The 19238-nt window shown below is 35.8% G+C and overlaps 1 protein-coding gene across 18 annotated transcripts in view; it reads right to left on the bottom strand.

The window, feature by feature from the left end:
- Window positions 1-19238, bottom strand: part of DLG1 (discs large MAGUK scaffold protein 1) — a 163111-nt gene that overhangs the window by 55170 nt on the left and 88703 nt on the right. For 10 of the 18 annotated variants that reach the window (XM_063338639.1, XM_063338640.1, XM_063338641.1 and 7 more), the window contains 4 exons: window positions 9883-9981; window positions 5709-5762; window positions 2334-2384; window positions 1220-1344 (listed from right to left, as the gene is read on the bottom strand). In XM_063338639.1, the coding sequence (XP_063194709.1) occupies window positions 1220-1344; window positions 2334-2384; window positions 5709-5762; window positions 9883-9981 (329 nt within the window). The remainder of the gene's footprint in view (window positions 1-1219; window positions 1345-2333; window positions 2385-5708; window positions 5763-9882; window positions 9982-19238) is intronic. The other 8 variants (XM_063338644.1, XM_063338645.1, XM_063338655.1 and 5 more) reach the window with 1 other exon arrangement.

Genomic DNA, 19238 nt, shown 5'->3' with positions numbered 1-19238 from the left:
TAAAAATAAAACAAAGAACACTAGAAAATATTTAAAGGGAATATTTTGTTCACAGATGAAGTGGACACCATCTTCTATGTGTTTCTTTTAAACAGTATTCTGAACAGCTTTGTACGAACTCTCTTTTGTTTAGGTCTATAAGAAAGAATTAAAATATTCTGAAACTAGGAGGCACACAATGAGAACACGCTAGTTTTAGGCCATGATATGAACAAGTCAACCTCCATTCCTGCTTTTCACAAGCTGTTTAAGTGCTGGCCTTCCACTCCATTTAACATGTTGCTGTAGTAACACTGAGCTCTCATTACACTAAGTACAATGCCTGACCCACCTGTCACCACGTTCTGCCAGATGTACCCCTGACAACAGCCAACAAGCTAGAAGGATGCCTTGAAATAAGCTTATTAAGACTAAAAACTATAAGGCATCAGGCATTTGTATCAAAAACGACAGGGCAAGTTCTTGACAAAACAAGAGGGAAAAAAAGCTGGTCCTCCAATCCGATGTGGGTTTTTTTTTTTCCACACAGTGATACAGGAGTATATTTAAAGACTGTTCTGGATTAGAAAAATAATGCATTAATGCAATTTGTTATTAACTTCTAACAGTACTCTTCAAAGGAGGTTGCAAATATCATCTGCTGCCGTCTAATAATATGCCAACACTTCCTCACTAGGAGTTAAGTAGTAGCATCAGTCCACAATTAAATAAGAAAATGGGGTATACTGTAGAAGGAATACTCTATTGATTTTTTTAAAAATGGCTTTTGAAGATGTGCAGTATTCTCAAAAATTAAGACACAGAATTATACCTTACAAGAAGAGGGTTGTTATTAAAGTCAGTTATCTTACAGATCAGAAAATCTGCACATAGATAACCACGAGACACGTATCCTACCTGTCTAAGCTTTTCCTTTGTATATTGAATTAAGGACTAAAGAGCACATGGCATAATCAATTTTCACCCCTGAACAGAAAATGTAAAGTTCACCTAATTTCACGTAACTGCAGATTTTATTGGTTGTGGAAAAAAAAAAACAACAAAACAATTGGTCCACTTAAACATTTTTCATTATTTAAGAAATACTTATGTAAGAAAAACTTATTTAAAATGTAACGTAGCAGAATAAAACTACTAAAAGTAACAGAAAGCGTTCTATCCACTGTTCGAAAATATAATAACAAACATTTAGCAACCCAACACATGAAAGTCATCATACCGTAATCTTCCATCCTGTGCAGCCGCACCCCCGGCTATAATTTTTGTAATGAAAATACTTGAATCATCCCCAATATGTGGGTTGTCTGTACCACCTGCAATGCTAAAGCCAAGTCCTGAATTTCCCTAAAGGTAGAGGGCGAAAAAAAATTATGCATTTCTTTTTTGAGTAAAAGATATTCTAATATATCTATCTGATTCAATATAGAACAAAAACTATATAATTTTCCCTGATAAAAAATATTAAAAGACACTTTAAGCTGGACACTACATATAAGCATAGGTAAGATGTAATTATACTTATTTTCACAGGAGAACATAAGTCATTGTGTAACTGTAAGAGACAGTTCCAACTCCACAGCTTTCTCATTGAGGTTAACTTGATAAACTAGATAAAAGCTTCTCTCTCTAGTGAGCTAGATCTTTGAGATTATTCACATGAATATTTGCTCCTCATTAAATTATTAGTGACAAATTATTTTTCCTAGAAGTCCCCAAGTAATTTGTGTCACATACGTAATATATCCTCTCACGCAGAAATTCAGACTGACATTTTTCTCTTCAAAGGTTGCCTGCCTTTACTATCAATCACAGAGCCACACAGGAATCGACCATTTTTCTTTCTTTCTTTTTGTTAAGAGTGCAGCTCAAAAAAAGAGAACTGAGACAGATCTCTACATGGTAAACCTAACAAAGCAATGCATATTACAAGGCGTAACTTGTAATCTCAACTAGAAGCAGCCTGAGTATCACTATAGAACTTCATGGTATAAATAAAAGCCTATAATAAATGGCAATATAGGAAATGAAATGATAATTTGTGTTATTACTCTCTACAAGTCTAGATAACAACATTAAACGCAGTATGACTCCGGGAGATCCTTCCTCCATTTTACTCTTAATGGTCTTAATATTAATAAAATCTTCTATTCCTGCTCAAGCAACTGGGTGTATTTTTTTTTCTTTAGGTTAAATAATCTACCTTAAAAAAAAACAAAACAGAACGGTAAGAATTGTTTTGAATTGCCACTTCCAGTATCAGGAGGTTAATTTTTCATATTAAAGTATCATAATTTTCATCTAAAACAGAGGAAAAGAAACATTTAGCATGTTACCCTTTCAAGAGTAATTTCTTCATACTCATAATCTGCATCTGTGCCATTGACCTATAAAGAAAGAAAAGAGACTTATAGCGAATTTTACACTTTACACAACACTGTTTGCTCAGCTGGCGGTCCACTCCCATCAAATCTCAGCTGATTCACGGTGACCACTGAGCTCAGAGGGGACGTGTGATTTTCACACCGCTCTGCACATGAATCAGACACTCTTTTTGTATGAGTTTAAAAGTTAAGATTTCAGAGAGCAGTCTGTTCTACAAACATACTGTAGAGCAGAGGCCCTCTGCTTCTGATTGCCAGGATCTTGAGATCATCAGATTTTCCTTAGGCCATATAGCAAGTTGAAACTGAGAAAAAAGGAAGGGGTCATGGGGTAGAGGAGAAATTGTACAGAATTAACAGAGCAGGATTTTCCAACTGTTGTTCCTCACAGAGCAGAGAAAAATCAAAGACTGATGCTTTACACCATTTCTCACGAGAAATGAGTAAGATCCTTCAAAAGCAACATTTAATGATTGTTTATATTACTATTTATCATGTTACACATATACTAAAGATCAACAAATTAAAATAGGACCAAAACCAGAAGAAGGGTTTAGAAGAATATTTTATAAAATCAGATGAAAAATCCAAATACTAGAAGTAAGCCTTGTTGTCCTCAAGTTAGAAAGGATACCCACACTCTTTGCTGCCTACAGACTAGGACAGAATCAAATAACAGAAGTAATAAATATATTAATTAAGTGAAAACAGTTTAAATATAAAATTCTTAATAATATTTAACAGAAGAGTAATATTAAGATATTTTTTTTCTCAAATTCTTTCCTCCACAGATACCTTCAACAGAATATAAAACGCAGCTACAGGTAATTCCCTATTTTCAAGCCTTTTAAGTTTTAATATTTAACAAGAGAAGAAATAACTTTTATACTATTATTTTACAAGACATCTTGTCTATTCTTAAGATATACTGTATCTGGCAGTCTTCTCTATTCAAGATTTTATAAAGATACAAACATATATGTATAGAAGAAAGCATTTTAAAGTCTGTACAGTTTTCTAGCAGAGAATTTAAAAAGGGACTTTAATTAACCCCAAACAAAATTAAGATCTCATCTACATAATTTGCTTATAATATGTTCAACATATTTAAAAGCTCAAGATACCACAACTTTCATAGGTTGTTAAATATCAAGCTCATTTATCCCTCACTACAGTTTTTCCTCAGTCTCTAATTGTATCTCCCCTTAATACAACAGAATTCATGTCCATTCCAGACATAACAGATTACTATCTTTCTCCTTGCTCAGTACCTCAAAAATAATATGTTCTTAGTAGTTTGTTCAGTGGAAAAGCTACTGTGAATTTAACACATGATATTTCTCCATTAAAAAAGGAAGAGGTCTTGACCTTCTGAACACGTGAAACAGTATCTATTACCACACCAACACAAAAGAAGCCACTGTGATCAAGAAGTTTTTATGCTAGCTTAGTGCTTGAGCTATTATCTACAAGAATGACAACATGTGCTAACTGAACCGGTCAGCTAGTATTACAGTACCTGGGAAATGGTTCGTGATAACTGATCAGTATGTGGCTTTTTTTTTTTTTTTAAATAACAAGAACAATTAATCATTTCCCTATTTATTACCATTACACTAAACAAAAACAAAACCAATCCTAATATATTTAAGCAGTCTCTTGTTTATTTCCTTGTACAAAACTCTGTAATCCAATTTTAAAATATCATCTAGATAAACAGGAACAAACAAAACCTCCATAATTATTTTTTTTTAATTTGCATTTGAATTTGAATTACATTTGAATGGAAACATTAGCAGACAGGAGCAAGGATATGTCAAATGATAAAAATCAAATTATAAAAATCACTGTCCTATTCTTCCTTTTGCAAGTTTTGAATTAATCTCAGATGCACTAAGCCAAGCTTTATTTGCAGGGACTTCCCCTGGATGAAGGAAGTTCTATACAATGACCAAGACAATGACGGCTGTGTTCTTGACCATGTGTTCCTTGATGACTTTCTAGAATCATATTTTGCTTTTTTCTTCTTCCAATAGAAAAAGCTTTACTAGTTAAGGTTTTTGTAGATTCATGATGCCGTTACCTCCCAAGTATGATTTTACGTTACTTATCACTTAACAACTCCGTTAGCTACTTAGGAATCTAGAAGGATATTCCTTTACTCAACCTCCTATGCTTACAGATAGTTATGTTTTACATTCACTGCAAACTGATAATTTAGCTTATAATTTTGAGTGCCAGTTTGTTCTCTTAATGCTATTTTCTCTTCCTATTTCTACTAATTTTTGTCCTACAACATACCCCTATCAGCTGGGGCCTTCCAAAACATGAATATGTTTTTATTAATCTTTTTTTCCTGGTTTAGTTGGTGTGTGCAGGAAGACACCTCACCCTCAGTATGCTTTTCTAAACCGTATCTGCATCACATCAATAAAAGGGCCACATGCTGCAGGCTGCTGCTGTGATCTTTTAGTCAGAGGCATCATGAATGCACTCAGGATTAATTTTTGAGACAATTATGTCACTGTACTAATCTTTTGTCTTCTGCTTAAATTGTTAATTCACACTTTTGTCTCCACTGAGCTATTACAGCTCCTTTCCAGCAATGTTGTTAAGTTATGAATGCTTTTGACCAGGACAAGATTTACTCTTTACTTGCTAATACCAGTACCTAGAACAAACACAATATAAAGCAATTAGTACAGGCATTAACACTGTACAGAAAAAACAACAAGCATGTGGGATATAAGTAACTGTAGGAGGAAGATGCAGACCTGAAACCTATGCCAAACTAACTTACACCCAAAGCCTCCGAAGTCTCTATATGCCAGTGGTATTCATATCACAAAAAACACATTCACGAACACAAATTTTTGCCTCCACATATCTACACTTATTACTTCAATGTTTCAAACAGAACAAACACACTTTTGTGAACATTCAGAGCACTAAAATCTTAAGTATAGCAACTGCATTAAGAAGTGGTTTGATGAGAAATGCAACTGAAATGGCACATTAAATATTAAAGCATCTGCCTGCACAGTTGAAACAGATTGTTCTCTGGAGTTCCAGAGGTTCAGTGTTCAAACAATTGTGTTTTGCACTGTCACACACTAGTACTCACACAGAGCCCTCCACCTGCAATCTACAGCTTTTTTCTTCATGAAACAGTTATTTAAGGACTTCAAATAACCATCAGGACAGCTGAGGATATCATGCATCACGAGAGACATGAAATAGGCTTTATTAATCAGTAACAACAGACCTACACAACTACATACAGAAAACATTATCTAAAGATATAATTGAAAGCAAACGTAGGCTTACATATGTTGGAGTCTCCAAAGAATCTGTATTCACCAGCACTGGAGGGGGATTTGCCTTTAACAAGAGAACAAAAAAAAAATTATACATCATAAGAGAAAATAATGTTAATGATAATCATACAACATTTAATTCGCTGTCTCTCAAATTTCTGTTAAAACGTAGTCTCAGCTTGAGAATCTCAAAAAAACCCCCACCTTTTGAAACACTTGCTTCTACTCTGAACAAAGTGCTTTCATGACACAAAATCACACTCTTCCAAAACTCTGAGCTCATACTTTATATAAAAGTTCTGTCATTTATTATCTTATTTTTCAAAAGAAAAACTGAATCATGCTATCATGTGACATGTCAGTTACCCTAGTAATTTGTGATACAACATCCAGAAGCTGCTTTACCAGCCCATATCTTAAAAAAAAAAAAAATTGGTGCATTTGATTCCTTTTTCTTCCAACCAGGAAGACTTTCTTTATTCTTCTTCAAACTGCAAAATGGAAACTTACAGAAATGCAAACTTATGGAAAAAAGGATCTACAAAACTGACTTATGAAAGCAAATCCACAGCAGATATTCAGCTACCACATAGCAACATACGCTTCCATCAGAAAATTGTTACGGCTTCACAAGCCATAAGCAGTCAGAGATGACTGCTATAGAAATAGGAAATAGTATAGCATTCTTGCTAGACAGGAACTAGTTGAATAAGCTAACACTTTTACTCTCTGATGTTACTGGGAGTTTTTCTGTGAGGAATGTGGTTTCAACTGAAAGAAAATCCATATAGACTGATGGTATTTATCTGAAATACTGCCAAATAAATACATTTCCTATTTTTGTATCAATTAGCTGCCTTTAAAATAGGTAGCATCTAGCCTGCTCTAACAACAACAACAAAAAAAAGTGTGCAGATATATTCCAGAGTCCAAATACTGTTGATGTATTAACTTTACCAGGACCTGCAAACTTGATGGCACAAAACAAAGTCAATCTGCTTACTGCTTTAATGAAGCTGAGATTTTTTTATACGTATAAAAATCCATTATCTTTAAAATTAAGACATTCTTTATTTTTTTAATTATTAATATTTTATTTTAAATCTGTGTGTGTGTAAATAAACTCAGGGACAGTTTACCAGGAAGCAATAGAAGCCGGTATTAAACTCATTCAAAGATAAGCTTAAAATCTACAAAAACATGACAATTAAATTAACCTATTCATACACTGCATTTTAGTTTTGTTACCATGACAACAACAACATACTTGTGAAGAATTCATGATTTTTAAAAGCCTCCAAAAGCTAGGAAGTAAGCAATGACTCAGAAGTTCCTCACAAAAGACTGAGACAAATAATCTACCACCACTAGACGAGAGTCATCAACCTGTTACCAGGTTGCTGTCAGAAATTAGGCCTGTATCATTTAATAAGTACTAAAATCAGGTGGTATCTGTGCCAGTTAACAGAGTAGACTATTAAAAAAAAGGAAACAAAAAGGATGACACTTAGGACTCTGTCAAGATGCCATCAAACACCTTTTTCACCCAGCAATTCTCTCAGTAGAAGCATGGGTGCACTTTACGCAGTACAGAAACCAAGTACTAGTTACTATTGTCATGATAAAAATCTCTGTCAAAACAATGCTATCTCTCACAACCATTTTCTGCCATTGAGTGACATTCCAATTTTTGTTTCTTATTCGAGAATAAGTTCTATTAAAATAAGATTAAATTAAAAACAAGATCCTCTATTAAAATCGCCAATCAATTAAATTATGCATCACCATCCCTGTAAGAGCTTTATAATTAACACAATTCTAAGAAAAACAAAACAATACATTGCATTAAAAAGAACTTGACTGAATATGAGGCATTAGGAGTCTAAACTTCACTGGATGTACAAGAGAGGAGCATACATACATTTCTTATATTTGCATATCACCTATGAAAAGATTTTCAATTTATAAATAGAAAACAAAACAAGGGTTAATTTTGAAAGTTCAGTCACATTCTTCACATTTCACTCAATTTTGGATTTTATTTTTATTTAATATTAGGATTCTGTAATATCCAAGTATATTCAACAGAAGCAGCGCCAGTGAAAGCTGGTTTCCCATGAGTCTTTTTCTTGAGGCTGACAAGTGTTCTTCTTTTAATGTCTTACAAAAAGAAGAGGAAAACTAGCTAAAAGCAAATTGCTATTAGCAGGTGAGGTTTCTACGTGAACAGTATGTTTGAGACACAAACTAGACAACAGATGCAAAACACCTTCCATAAATTGATTGTTCCTAACACTCTTTCTGCGTTTATCTCAATTCTCCATCAAGAAGCAATAATTTACCATCGTTTCCCAGCAGGCAGGAGAAAAGCTTTGTGCCAGGCACTCCAAAGGTACGCCTGGACACTGCAAAGACACAGGGCAACAACTAACACAAAACATCAAATGTTTCTGTAAGGAAGACCTGGTATTTCAGTCTGTTATGCAAGAGTTCTCCAAATTACCTAACGCTTTCAGGCTTCTGTGCCAGGGCTTGTTCAAATATTTAAGAGCCATTTGACAAGTTTGTTTACAAGCAGACTAAGGACTTGCCTAAGGGGCAAAGTGACTAACAAAATAGAGAGATGTATCTATTGCACAAAAATGCATCTGTGAAATCCAAAGGTGATTATAACTTTCTGTGGCATTTTCTAATTGGTTAGAATCACAAATGATGCAGAATTACATAGCTAACTCGTGCAGACATTTATACGCACTCAGAAGACCACAGCCGCCTTGCTCTTCTGCTTGTAACCCAGCATCATCAGTGGACATTAACACTGTCACACCAATGGCGGTCAAAGAAAATATAAACACATACAGCACTAATTATTTTACTTTAAATTAAGTTTAGCCTACTGGCGATTCCCTGAAAGTAAAGACTACTGGAAACTCAGTTTTCTTTATCCCCCAGGGCTGACAGCAGCAGTCCACTGGTGGCATTAGTCTGGCTGCCTCAAATCCTGATGTGGGCAGAATCCCTCTGCAAGGAGGAAATAGTTCCGAAACCAATGAAATCTCTGGTCTGCCTGCTGGGAACAGTACAGATGACAGATTCATGTAAACATACACCCACTAGAAATTGCACTATAAAACACCCAACTGTAAAAACTTTTGATAATTATTGCATTATGTAAAATTTAACAACGTAGCAGAAATAAAAAAAGATTACCGCCTATTGCAAGTTTAGCTGCGTAGCTTGAAAGCAGACCTTAAGAAAAAAAATACTGACACGTATACTACAAAAATATCTAAGTATTCTAGATAACTTTGAAAGGGAATTAAGCTAATAAATATCTGTCACCAAGCAATTCTAAAGTGATCCATCTTTTCAGAAAGGGTGCATTCATCGTTTGAGATTTTTGCACTGAAGTTACAGTAGAGTTACAAAAAATAGAAGTAGAATGCCATTCAACATGCAAAAATGTAACTGCTACCTATCCTAAATTATTCCATAGCCTGCCATGCTGTGGTCACATATTCCAAGTTACATGCAAGATATTAACGTTAACTCATGTTTACTGCTTTCGCTTGTCTTGTCAGGGTTTATTTTTTTGTGTGTGCATTGACATGATGCGACCTAAAGGATGAAGGTCCAGAAGGAAAGCACATTCGATGAGTCAGATATGTTAGGAATAGAAGGCTAAAAAACCCTTTTGTATTCTAAATGCCCCCAAGCACACTAATACCAACAAATGACTGAAGAACAGAAGAAACGTCATGCAAGCACTACTGATGGAAGACATATATTAAGTGTTTGTATATAAGATGATACAACATTTTTCTATAAGTAAATAAATCAAGCAATAACACTTTAGTAAGGGTGAAACGGCTCTAAAATTATTATGTGAGAACACAAAATATCCTATTTATTCTTTCCATTCTTTTGGGCTTTTTTTCTTTAGCTATTTCACAACTAATATACTTACATATGAGAAGATATTAGAAATAGACATTTTAAATGGACTAAAACCTGCTTTAAAACAAAGAAAAATGAAGATGAAGCTCCAATGTATTACTAATTCAGCAATTTCACAGTTCATCTCAAAACTGTGTGTAAGAGAACCAACGCATGATTTAAACAAAGCAATGAAATAAACTGAATAAATAAAAGCTGAACAAATTTAACAAAAAAAGAATAAAAACCTGTGGTATGGTGGATGGGATGACAGTGGTCTCAGCAGGGACTGGTGGGACAGGGATCACAGGGACAATGGGAGGAGAGGAAGGAACAGCTTCTGTGGGCTAAAAATCACCAACAAAATGTCAAAAATAATGGAAACTAGAAAAACATTTTAAAACAAACGAGATTCAGATTTAGCAGCTTAAAAAAAAATAATTCTGAAATAGCATACAGTTTTGGCAACTATAACCACAACTGAAGACAAACTATTACCTGTAACCATGCTGCAGAACATCCCCAATAACATGCTCGTGTCAGAGAACCCGAAGTAGTAAGACACATCCACTTTGCTCATTCATACCAAGTTACTCACCTGGCAGTACAAAGTAATAAGACTTCGGGGTCCAACAAAAAACCTGTTCATGTCAATGGACAGACTCAGGCTTTTTGTGGGATGGTTTCACAACATAAGCCCTTCACCATTATACAACAGTGTGCAAAAGCTGGGAAACAGTGGCTGAAGTTGATAGCACTGAACAACGTAAATGCACCTTTTTGATAAAGGGGAAAAACCAGAAGTACATTTAGGTTTCTAAACCAGGGGGGGAATTTGAAGAAAATCTTTTAGTCAAATGGGCAGAAACGCCTAAAACAGATTCCATCTACTTCTCAAAGATCTTCATACAGCTTTACCATACACCTTCAGACTAGCAGAATTTTGGTGTAAAAAATTATAACCAGAAAAGCTACTGATACTTAAGCTGCAAGGGAACAAGATTACAAATAGCATCTTGAGCATAACATTGACTCAAATAATTTTGAGATGTTAACATACTGGTTGTCAACAAGCTGTCATCAACATAAACTACTGGCAACTGTCATCAAAAGTACAAGCTGAACAGCAGATCAGAGCTCTTGCAACTTAGTTGTTCCAAGACATTCTTGTAATCTTTAAATATAATGAGGCATAATGACAAAATACTAAATCCTGAAAATGAACCAAAACCACAGAAGTATTAAATATATTTTAAATGTTTGAGATATTTTAAAACACTAAGCAATACATACCAATAGCACATACCAAATTAAAGGGTAAAAGTAAATATTAAATCTGAAACAGCCCAAGAGTAGCAACCCTTATTAAATGTACACATGGCATTTCTATAGGTTTTTATCAGCTCAAAGTCAATCTACCCAAAATGAACAGCTGGTGAAAAACGTTGCAGTTATTGAAAGATTTAAGAACAAGATACATTTGGTATCTTGAAAGATTATTAATAATGTCATTTAGACATCCTTACATGTGTGGACAACAGCACAATCTTTCAAGTGTTAAAAAAGGGGGGTGGGGAAGAATCTAAATTGGTCTAGACCAAAGGTAATATGCATTTTGAAAAGGATGCAGGAAATGCTCAGTGCAACAAATCTCCAGCTACTGGAAGAATGCTGCGATCTTTAGAGGGCAGATCAAATTAAATAGCTTGAGTGAGCACTCAGCCCTACAAATGCAAAAAAATAAGCACCCCTTCAACTCTGCCTTGTTCCAAAGTAAGCAGCTTCCCATGTATGCACACAGTAAAAAAAAAAAAAAAAAAAAATGCTGTTAACCAAAATTTCAAATATACACATATTACATATCAAAATATAACACAACATTAAAGCTGACGAACTGATTGCCTGCTGGTCAGAGAAATTCCAGCTTTGCAGTTACAACTCCGGCAATAAGTGAAGGTTAAAAACAAATCAACCACACTCCCCTGCCCTTTGACTTAACAAAGTAACTGACACAGCCATAGTTCATTTCCTTATGAGCCATACAATCTGTATCCCTTTCTGCGCCAAATGGCAGCTTTATTTTCCTGCTTCCTTCCTTTTCTCAGTTCTTAACTCTCTTCTCTCTGGGCTTCTCATTCCCAAATGCTTCAAGAACCCTCCCATCCAGCTCCAATTTTTACCCTTATTATTTTACAACTGACATTGTTCAAAGTCCTCTAATTCTTTCAGGTTCCAGTCTGATAAGCTATCAGTACTGTCATTCTATTTCCCCTTTGTGCTGATGGTTTAATACCCACTGACTCTTATAATCTACTCCCTGTTCCTCCAAGTGTCCTGGCAATGTTCCTGTTGAGTCTCCTCTACTATAACGTGGGTAAGGGAAGAGGTGACAACACTGGCAACCACCTTCAAAGGATGTAAAATCCAAATGAAGGTAAGACTGTCTTCACTTCAACATTTCATGGAATACAGTGAACTGAAGTAGGCACTATGGCTACCACGAGGAAGGACAATGCAAGAAACTCAAAGATTCTTAACCCTCAGAGCAAGAAGACCTGGAACATAGTTATAATGGAAGAATGCTTTTTTTCTTTTACTATGGCACATAATCAGCCTGCAAATTATTATATGATACAGGTATCTGCGAGAGCAGCTGAATAGGCTCCAATAGCTCAGGGTTTCGCTTTCAATGCTCTGCTTCTCAAGAATTTTCAAGAAACATTTGTAATTTTCAGGAATTCTCCAAATTAGTAAGCTAAAGTATTCTGAAAACAAAAATCTAGCCTCAAAATAATTTTAAATTAATATGTCTCCAACTACAACATTTAATAATTCTGGTTTTAATGGACACAAATTTAAACTACAAAGACAAGAATAGGCCAACTAAAAACCTTGTTTTGAGCATGTATGAATTACAGCACAGAAGTATGATAAACTATTATATATAGAAATGCATGACTTGAACAGTAACTCACTTTAACAGAGTCTATCAGCTTAAATAACATCGTAGGTGCTAACACCTACAATGGAAAGCCATTCTGTTACAACAGTACAATAAATCTCAAGTAATTATTTTTTAAAGTGTAAGGATAGACTTTGTCATACTTCTAAACAAAAATTATTGGTTAATTTTAAGTGATATGTTTAAAAAAAGCTAAGATAATAATACCTTTAAGTGATGAATTAAAAAGAATGTCCCCAAATCTAACACTAAATCCAGATGTTGTGAAAAGGAAAATCACACCCATTTTCTCACATTTAACCAACACACACAATAACTCCTTCTGTGAGGAAATACCAACTAACCTGAAATAATCAAAGCACCATACGCATCCCGAAGCAGATCGACTAAACCAGTAAATTCCATGATGCTGCTATTTGTCAGGTACTAAAAGACATATTTTGGAGCAGAAAAGTCAAGCAAGCCAGACTTTTGCCACTTTCAAGAAATTACTATAAAAACCCTACACTGTATACGCTGCAACAGTCTTAATGGGAAAACACTGAACAGAAGTACTGCTTTGCCAGCCCAATTTCAATTATTACTACTTTGATTTCAAGCAATAAAATACAAAAGAAGATTAAGTAACATTAAGTCTACAGAAATAGCAGGGATAAAGCTACAGAAAGAAAAAGCGTGACACGCTTTCTACAGTTTGCACCAGAAATGCACATTTATAAATACCTAGTGCGATACGTACCTTTTCTAAAGAACAATTAGAACATGAGCCATCGGACACCCAACCACTAGCAGCTTTTACTTTTGCTGTGCTTTTTGTAGGACTCTTTTTTACACTGTCGCGTAGGTTTATAAATTTTCCTCTGTGTTTGGAAGACACTGGCAACGTGGATGAACTAAAAGACGTATGAAAGCTCAGTGCCTGCTGCTGATGCCGAAAAGACTGCTTTGGCTGCATATGAAGATTTTGATGTATTTCCATTCTCGGGCTCCTTGTTAAATCAGTGAGCTTGAGCGTTCCCATTTCACCGTCATTTGTAGCACCACAGTATTTGTAGTTGTGACAGTGAGTAGTCATGAAACTAGCAACACAAACAGTCCTTTTTGCCAAAAAAATGGAGGAAAAATAAATGAAAATATTGCTCCCTGAGAAAGTTCAAAATATGATTGTTTTCTAGATTACAGTCATAGGAAGAAACAGAAAATGCTGTTTTGGCTAGTACTGCATGTTGTGTACTCTCTCAGTCTATTTAAAGAGCACCATTGAACCACCACACAACAGCCAATTTTCTGGGCATAAATAATCGATGCAATGCACAAGTTATTGAACAGATGGCAAAAATCATCTGACTTTATTAAAAAGCAGCTACAAAAGGTTATTTTCTTTCTTCCATAAGCTCCTACTATCCCTAAATTTTGTTATATTTTATCACCTCAAAACTTCTCCAAGGTTTACATCTAGAAGATTTTAAAATATATCAATTCCTCTACTTTCCTGAACACTTTATGGGGGCTTAAAGAAGCTAATGACGAAAAGTATATGAATTGTGAATGGGCAGACACATTGTACAAGTTTTCAACGTTAAACTTCCATCAAAGAAAACAAGTTTGTTCAGAACATAACAAGAATTACTTTGTTTTAATAATTTTAAGAGTTGCATTTCCATGAAATACAGCAGCATTCTGAGACCACAATTTTAAGGTGCACATCGCTTAAAATAAAAGCTAAAAAAGTAAAATTTAGACATTTAAATAAACCTGAGCTCTTTATTATTTTATTTGTTCAGTTTTTAATGCCATGGATGCACAATCTCTGTATTACATTTTTACCCCAATATTCACAACAAAAAAGCCCCAAGACAACTCCTATGCCTCCTCCCCCTCAAAAAAAGTACACGTTGAGGAGCCAGTTTGGTTTAATCATGCTGTTGAATATTTGACTTTAACAATCATTCTAAAAAGAGGTAAGGATCAACAATTTCCCAGAGTCTACATGAAAATCAACAGCTACATAGAGACACCTATATTCCTAGCCTCACAGAAGGAAGAAGCAGACTCAAGTCTTCTCGACAGCAGACACAACCAGCATGTGCACGGCTCTGGACCAGCCACAGCACACACCATCTGCCTCTTGCCCCATGGGTCTGTTCTAGGAATATGCTGTGAATCTGAATACCTGATGCCGGGTATGATAAGAATGAAGGACACCAGCCCATAGGAAACAAAGCTTGGTTAGGTCAGCTGTACCGTATTTGGATAAAATGGAGAGATTTCATCAAGTTCATGGCATTAAAACATGGTTATTCTCCCTCCCACTTTCCTACAACAAATCTGAATATTTAATTAATATGAGTCAGCATAATTTTTACACACAGAATAAAAACCTAGAAATACAGACCTAAGTACAAACATTTCCAGTTATTTATAGCATGGATATTAAGACATAAATAGGAACTGACAGATGCTCCTCTAATCACCAAGAGCTGCCATGTCTCATCTATCCAGAATGGATGTAATCAAGAGATGCATAACATACCATTAATGCAATATTTATAAATGCAGAGACAGAAAGGATTCTGGCCAGTGACAGGAAGCTGGAAATGCGCTGGTTATAAAAACATTTGCAGACTTGCCCATGTGTGTGGTAGGCATGTTTTCTGCCTTTGAAGTATCAGGGAGCTGGAGGACTGTGCCCCACTAATACATATGGACAGATGCACCTGGGTTGTTCTGTTCCAGACAACTCAAGAATCTCTAGATTTTGTTATTGAAGGGCAAAGGCAGAGAAGAAGATAAGCATGTTGTGAATGTGCATATAGGTAAACAGTTGTGATGTGCTGGTTTTGAACTATTTCTCCTTTGAGAAATTTCCACAGACGCGTTAATACTAAGCAACTCTGAGGCACATTCCCCAGCCTGCAGGATTATGCAAGCTGAGGCTGGGTCTTGCATAGAAGCGTCTATCAGTATCCTCTCTGGCAACAGTGTGCCAAATGGCTGCTTCTGTAGACCACAAAGGAACGTTTTTTTCCAGAGGTGTTATCAAGATTGCATGAGGTTTATCAGGCTGCATTCATAACACCGATTTTACTTGCATATCAGTAATTTCTATATTCTACCCAGCATGACATTGTCTAATTACCAACATGTAAAAAGCAAGAAGTTTGAGGTATAAGGCTTTTCTCTTGCATACATAATAAACCCCAAAATATGCGATCCAGATTCATAAGGAACACCTTATTCCCGGAGGTATCAACATTTTTGAAAACACACAGACCAAGTAGCCTCTTGATTAAAAAGAGAATCAGCTTTGAGAAAGTGAGGGCAAGGGAAGGAGGTGCTGGATACCATATTGTCGGAAACCCAGTGTCTGGTTTCCTATATCCTCCTCCAAAGAAGAAAGAGAAAGACACAAGGCAAAAGATGAGACAGAGGAATTCACATCTCTCCAGTGTGCTTTCAGCCACACTGACTTCAGTAGCAAAAGAATGAAGATGATGTAGCAGATAACTGGTAACAACAAGTGTTTTTCTGGAAGTCCTCATGCCTTTTGGTCCCTGAGATGATATCAATAAGATATCAATAATTAAAGGAAAACAAAACTTTGAAGGCACTTGTAGCTCCAAGAGCAATAGTCCAAGCACCAAAACACAGCCAAGGAACATGACATACAGGCAGAACACCTAACTGATCCAGGGCTGCACGGTGTGCCAGGGCAATCTCCAGTGAAAAAGCTAGGGCTGTATTGAAATTCAGTGTTATGCAAGTATGGAAAGTGAATATAGCATCTTGGTCAAAAAACGTGGGAAGAAGAGGGAAGGAATACATAATCAAAGCATAGTAAGGCTTATCTAGAACAATCATGGTGTAAACAAAATGAAAACAGACAACAGCAAAAAAAAAAAAAGGAAGGAAAAAGGCAAGTAGAGAAAGCAAGAAGCATGATATTAAAAGAGATTAATCAGATATTTGAAAGTCAGGGGGATCATTCTGCCAAAATACGTTTGCACGTCTGAGGTAAGGCAGAGCCTGCCTTGCAGTCCCACTGGTAGAGAAAAAAGAGATCTGGCGATGCAGTGGGGACGTTTGCATAACTCAAAGCAGGAAAAAGCAGTTCTGCAACTAAAACTGCAAAGGTTTGTTAAATCGTCTTTTGACTGCAGAAAGCCTGAACTCACAAGTGTTCTCTGCTGACTGTATTAATTACTACCATGAACTGCTTCACTCTAGTATCAAGCACTAAGTGATTTTTCATAACCAGAGGGGGTTCAGGATCAAGTTGTGCTTTCATATTACACACCAACTCTGAACAATTTGTTGCTAACACAAAGCTGAATCATCAATATTTCATTCTTTTAAATTACTACATTGAATGTGCAGTGCATACTTCTTTGCAGCAATCTGTTAAAGTGACAGGAATAGTTTTACAAGTAGTGTTTCTTCAAGAATCATTTTCTTCCACATTCTGTAACACCCACTCAATAGCTGGATAACAACAATACCCACAGAAAGGGACAACAGTACTAATATTTGACCAGCATTGTCTACTGCAAAGGTCTTTTTTAAAGCTTCAGTAACCAACTTTCATTACTTCAAAAAGCAACTCTAATAGCTGGGAGAAACCTCCCAAAATAATTTTGTACTTAACCCTATTCATTGCCTTCAAGCAGATACCACAAAACCATCAACTTCTGTTAATATGACTCGACTGATGAAAACAAGCCCATATTCATTACCTTTTCTTGAAAGTAGGAAATAAAATATCTTCCAAAGTGAACAAAACTTTAAAAATGGTAGGAAAAACCAATTTTGATTCAATAGAGAATGACAAAGCTGAACACAAATGGCATATTTTCTTTCTAGAGATATATAATTTAAGGTCTGGCAGTGTAGTTTTCTCTTTTCTCTGAACTACATCCTAGAATGCCACTGGACATTTCACTAGCGAAGCCTGCTATTTTAAGAACTATGTATCTGTCTTCCTCAAACTCACAAGAGTCAACACTCATTTAAACATACCGTCAGGGATTTATAAGCTGTTTGGTGGAATCTAACTTTGGTAAGAGTAAAGCACAACTACCATCAACTACCATCCATCCTCAGTCATAATCTGTATTGGCTGTGTGCTGCCCAGAGCATCTAAACCAGGGCACACAGGTAGTATTAACATTGATGTCCCATCTCTGCCATACTCCTCCCTAAGTCAGTGTCATCCTGTGGCCTGCGCAGGTCCTTAGTACCACAGGCAGTGACTTCAGCTGTTAAGCAATAAATTTAAGACAAGCATATTTTTCCTGAGTGTATTTCTCCAGGACTGCAAACAAAATGGAGCATCAAAGGGATTTGAAAATAAAACGTATCACAAGTATTTCCCTACTATCAAAACAGCATTTCACAGAAATCAAATAAAAAATTACCCAGTTTCACAAGAGCTAAAAAAGTGTAGTACTATCTGAACATAGGCAAGTATTGACTTGAAATTCCAAACAAAGTTCATATATCACAACAGCATATAACACAATTAGACATGCTAATATGCTGCATGTATCTGAATTTTGAGAACTGCAAAGACACGAGATTCAATTCTACCCAGGCATGAGTACTGCCATCATTGATAAGCTAGTCTAGAGGGTAAAACATGCCGAATACAGAGGATGGGAAGCAGAACGACCAAAAAAAAAAGAGAGAGTACCATTAATACCATATCATTAAGTATGACTTTTATTAAAGATTTTCCCTCTACAGATTTGTTATTTCTTTCACATGAGAAAGGTTTTCTTCTATCAACAAACCATTACTTTGCTTTAAAAATGCACTTTCCATCTGATAAACTCACCCGTCCAACTTGCTCAGCATGTTAGTACAGTACCTCTCCAGTTTTGAAATGGACACCGTATCTATTTCATACACAGTGGCTAAAAAACAAATTATTTAAAATACATGCACTTTTTCAGCTTTCTAACCACTCGTGCTTATAATTTTGTAACTGCATTTGTATCACGTGCTACCATGGGTGTGGAGGTGTTGGTCAGATTTCCCTGTTCAAGTCAGCATACTCCATACTATTTTTCAACAATAAATTGATTTACCACAAACAAAAACCTTAGGAGACTGGCTAGGGTAAATGATAAGCTTAATTATGATGGCCATAACCCATAGGTGGTTACAATTAAGCCTGCCTATCATTCTGCACTGATAAAAGGATGAAGAACTTTTGACTTCATATTTGGGTTTCTGACACTGCTCTACCCCTTTGAGGGCTTTCCCTGCTCCTTACCATGATGTAGCAAAGACCAATTTATTCCCATGGTCTCCTAAGGATAAAGGAATAAAAATACCCACATCTCCACCTGGATGCTATCCAGGTCTCTCCAAGGAGAGTTTGGACAGAAAGCACAGAAACGAAGAAGCTGAGCCTGAAGCCGCTGGTCAGGGTGTGTCTACATGAGGATGGGTATGTTAGTACATAATGGTGTTACTGAGAGATTTTGAGGACAGACAAGCGATCTTGGAGCTACAACATTAGTTCATGTAAGTACTGCAACAAAGATATGAAAGTTTTTCTGGATCCCAGAAATGGAAAGGTTACACACCCAGCCCTTGTAGATTAAAAGGACTAGCCTGAAGGCCTGTGACTTTACTTTA

The sequence above is a fragment of the Chroicocephalus ridibundus genome, chromosome 6 (genome assembly GCF_963924245.1).
Source record: "Chroicocephalus ridibundus chromosome 6, bChrRid1.1, whole genome shotgun sequence".
Classification (NCBI taxonomy): Eukaryota; Metazoa; Chordata; class Aves; order Charadriiformes; family Laridae; genus Chroicocephalus; species Chroicocephalus ridibundus.
This window is presented reverse-complemented; position numbering and strand designations above follow the sequence as displayed.